Genomic DNA, 1685 nt, shown 5'->3' with positions numbered 1-1685 from the left:
CAGTTTACACATTATTTTTAAATTCTCTTATTTCCTTTTTATTAAGATTTTTTATTCATTAAGTAATGCAGCTAAAAAATATTAAATCACTAGTTCAACAGCTTCAAACACATCAAATTCAGTGACATTACTTATGGAAGATATATTGAATAGGTCATCCCAAAGAATTTATGAAGACTTCATACAAAATTTTTCAGTAATTATAATACCCTCAACATGCTAATGAAAAAGCATCATTGCCCAACAAGATTCAGATCATTTTCACCTCTTCTTTTGTGTAATATTCAGCATCAATATGGAACTTTCAAACCAATCAGGTATTTCTGAATTCTTTCTCATTGGACTGACATATGCTCAAGATGTTGAGTCATTTATTTTCACCTTGTTCCTGACTATGTATCTTGTTACTATCTTTGGAAACATTCTCATTATCCTGGCTGTAAGCTCTGACTACCACCTCCATACTCCCATGTACTTCTTCATTGCCAATCTGTCCTTTACTGACATCTGTATAAGCACAACAATAATCCCAAAGATGCTGGTGAACATTCAAGCACAAGATCAAAGTATCAGCTACATGAGCTGCCTGTCCCAGGTGTGTTTTGTCTTGATTTTTGGTGGCTTAGAAAGTTGTGTCCTTGCTGTGATGGCCTATGACCGCTACTTGGCCATAAGCCATCCCCTGAGGTACACAGTTATCATGAACCCTGTGCTCTGTGTGTTGCTGGTTCTTCTCTCACTGTTGGTAAGTACCATGAATGCACTACTGCATAGTCTGATGTTGCTAAATCTGTCTTTCTGCACAGACCATAATATCTTCCATTTCTTCAGTGAACTTGTTCAAGTCATCAAACTTGCCTGCTCTGATACTTTCATCAATACCCTCCTCATCTATACAGTTACTAGTGTATTTGCTGGTGTTCCTTTTGCTGGAATTATTTTCTCTTATATTCAAATTGTGTCTTCCATTCTTAAGATTTCATCAGTACAGGGACGGAATAAAGCCTTTTCCACCTGTGGCTCTCATCTTTCAGTAGTGTGCCTATTCTATGGGACAGCTTTTGGAGTGTATATGAGTTCTGCTGTTTCTGACTCTTCTGTTAAGAATGTAGTCTTTTCTATGATGTATATTGTGGTTCCTCAAATACTGAACCCTTTTATATACAGTTTGAGGAACAGAGAAATGAAACAAGCCATGAGACACCTCATCTTTTCTGTCATCTTCTCATCTCTGTAAGTTGAGTTTACAGAAACAGAATGAGAGCAACACTGGTAAGCCAGAATAACTGACTCCTTCATCATCAATTCCTTTAAAAATGACTGTATCATAAGTTGTTTATGCATATTTCTATGTGGTTCTTAAATGTGACAGTGGTTTTTATTTTCCAGGTATGTGATGTTCAATAAATAATTTTATTTATTATACATTCATTTCTGTGACTTCTCTGAGGCAGAGGTAAATAAGGTGTGTTTCGTTATTGTTTATTTTTAATAAAATTTTATTGACATGTTTCTTAAAAGTAAAACCTAATAGCATTTGGATAAGTATAAAGCTTATACAAGATCAAGTTTGCATGTAAAAACTGGATACAGCCAGAACCCATACTTAATTACAATTTGGTTGAAACCTGTAGGAAGAATATGATTCATACTAACAAAAATTTCATACTTTATAAATAATGACT

The 1685-nt window shown here is 34.6% G+C and overlaps 1 protein-coding gene across 1 annotated transcript; it reads left to right on the top strand.

Moving 5' to 3' along the window:
* The first annotated feature begins 248 nt into the window (after positions 1-248).
* On the top strand, positions 249-1309 carry LOC118587790 (olfactory receptor 7G2-like). Its single transcript, XM_036193874.1, has one exon. It carries the CDS (start codon positions 296-298, stop codon positions 1235-1237), a length of 942 nt encoding a protein of 313 aa, XP_036049767.1. The 5' UTR covers positions 249-295; the 3' UTR covers positions 1238-1309.
* Positions 1310-1685: the final 376 nt, after the last annotated feature.

The sequence above is a fragment of the Onychomys torridus genome, chromosome 7, assembly GCF_903995425.1.
Source record: "Onychomys torridus chromosome 7, mOncTor1.1, whole genome shotgun sequence".
In the NCBI taxonomy this organism is placed as follows: domain Eukaryota; kingdom Metazoa; phylum Chordata; class Mammalia; order Rodentia; family Cricetidae; genus Onychomys; species Onychomys torridus.
This window is presented reverse-complemented; position numbering and strand designations above follow the sequence as displayed.

Bases quoted from the DNA above. Each gene is read 5' to 3' on its own strand.
- LOC118587790 (XM_036193874.1), top strand. From the start codon at position 296: ATGGAACTTTCAAACCAATCAGGTATTTCTGAATTCTTTCTCATTGGA.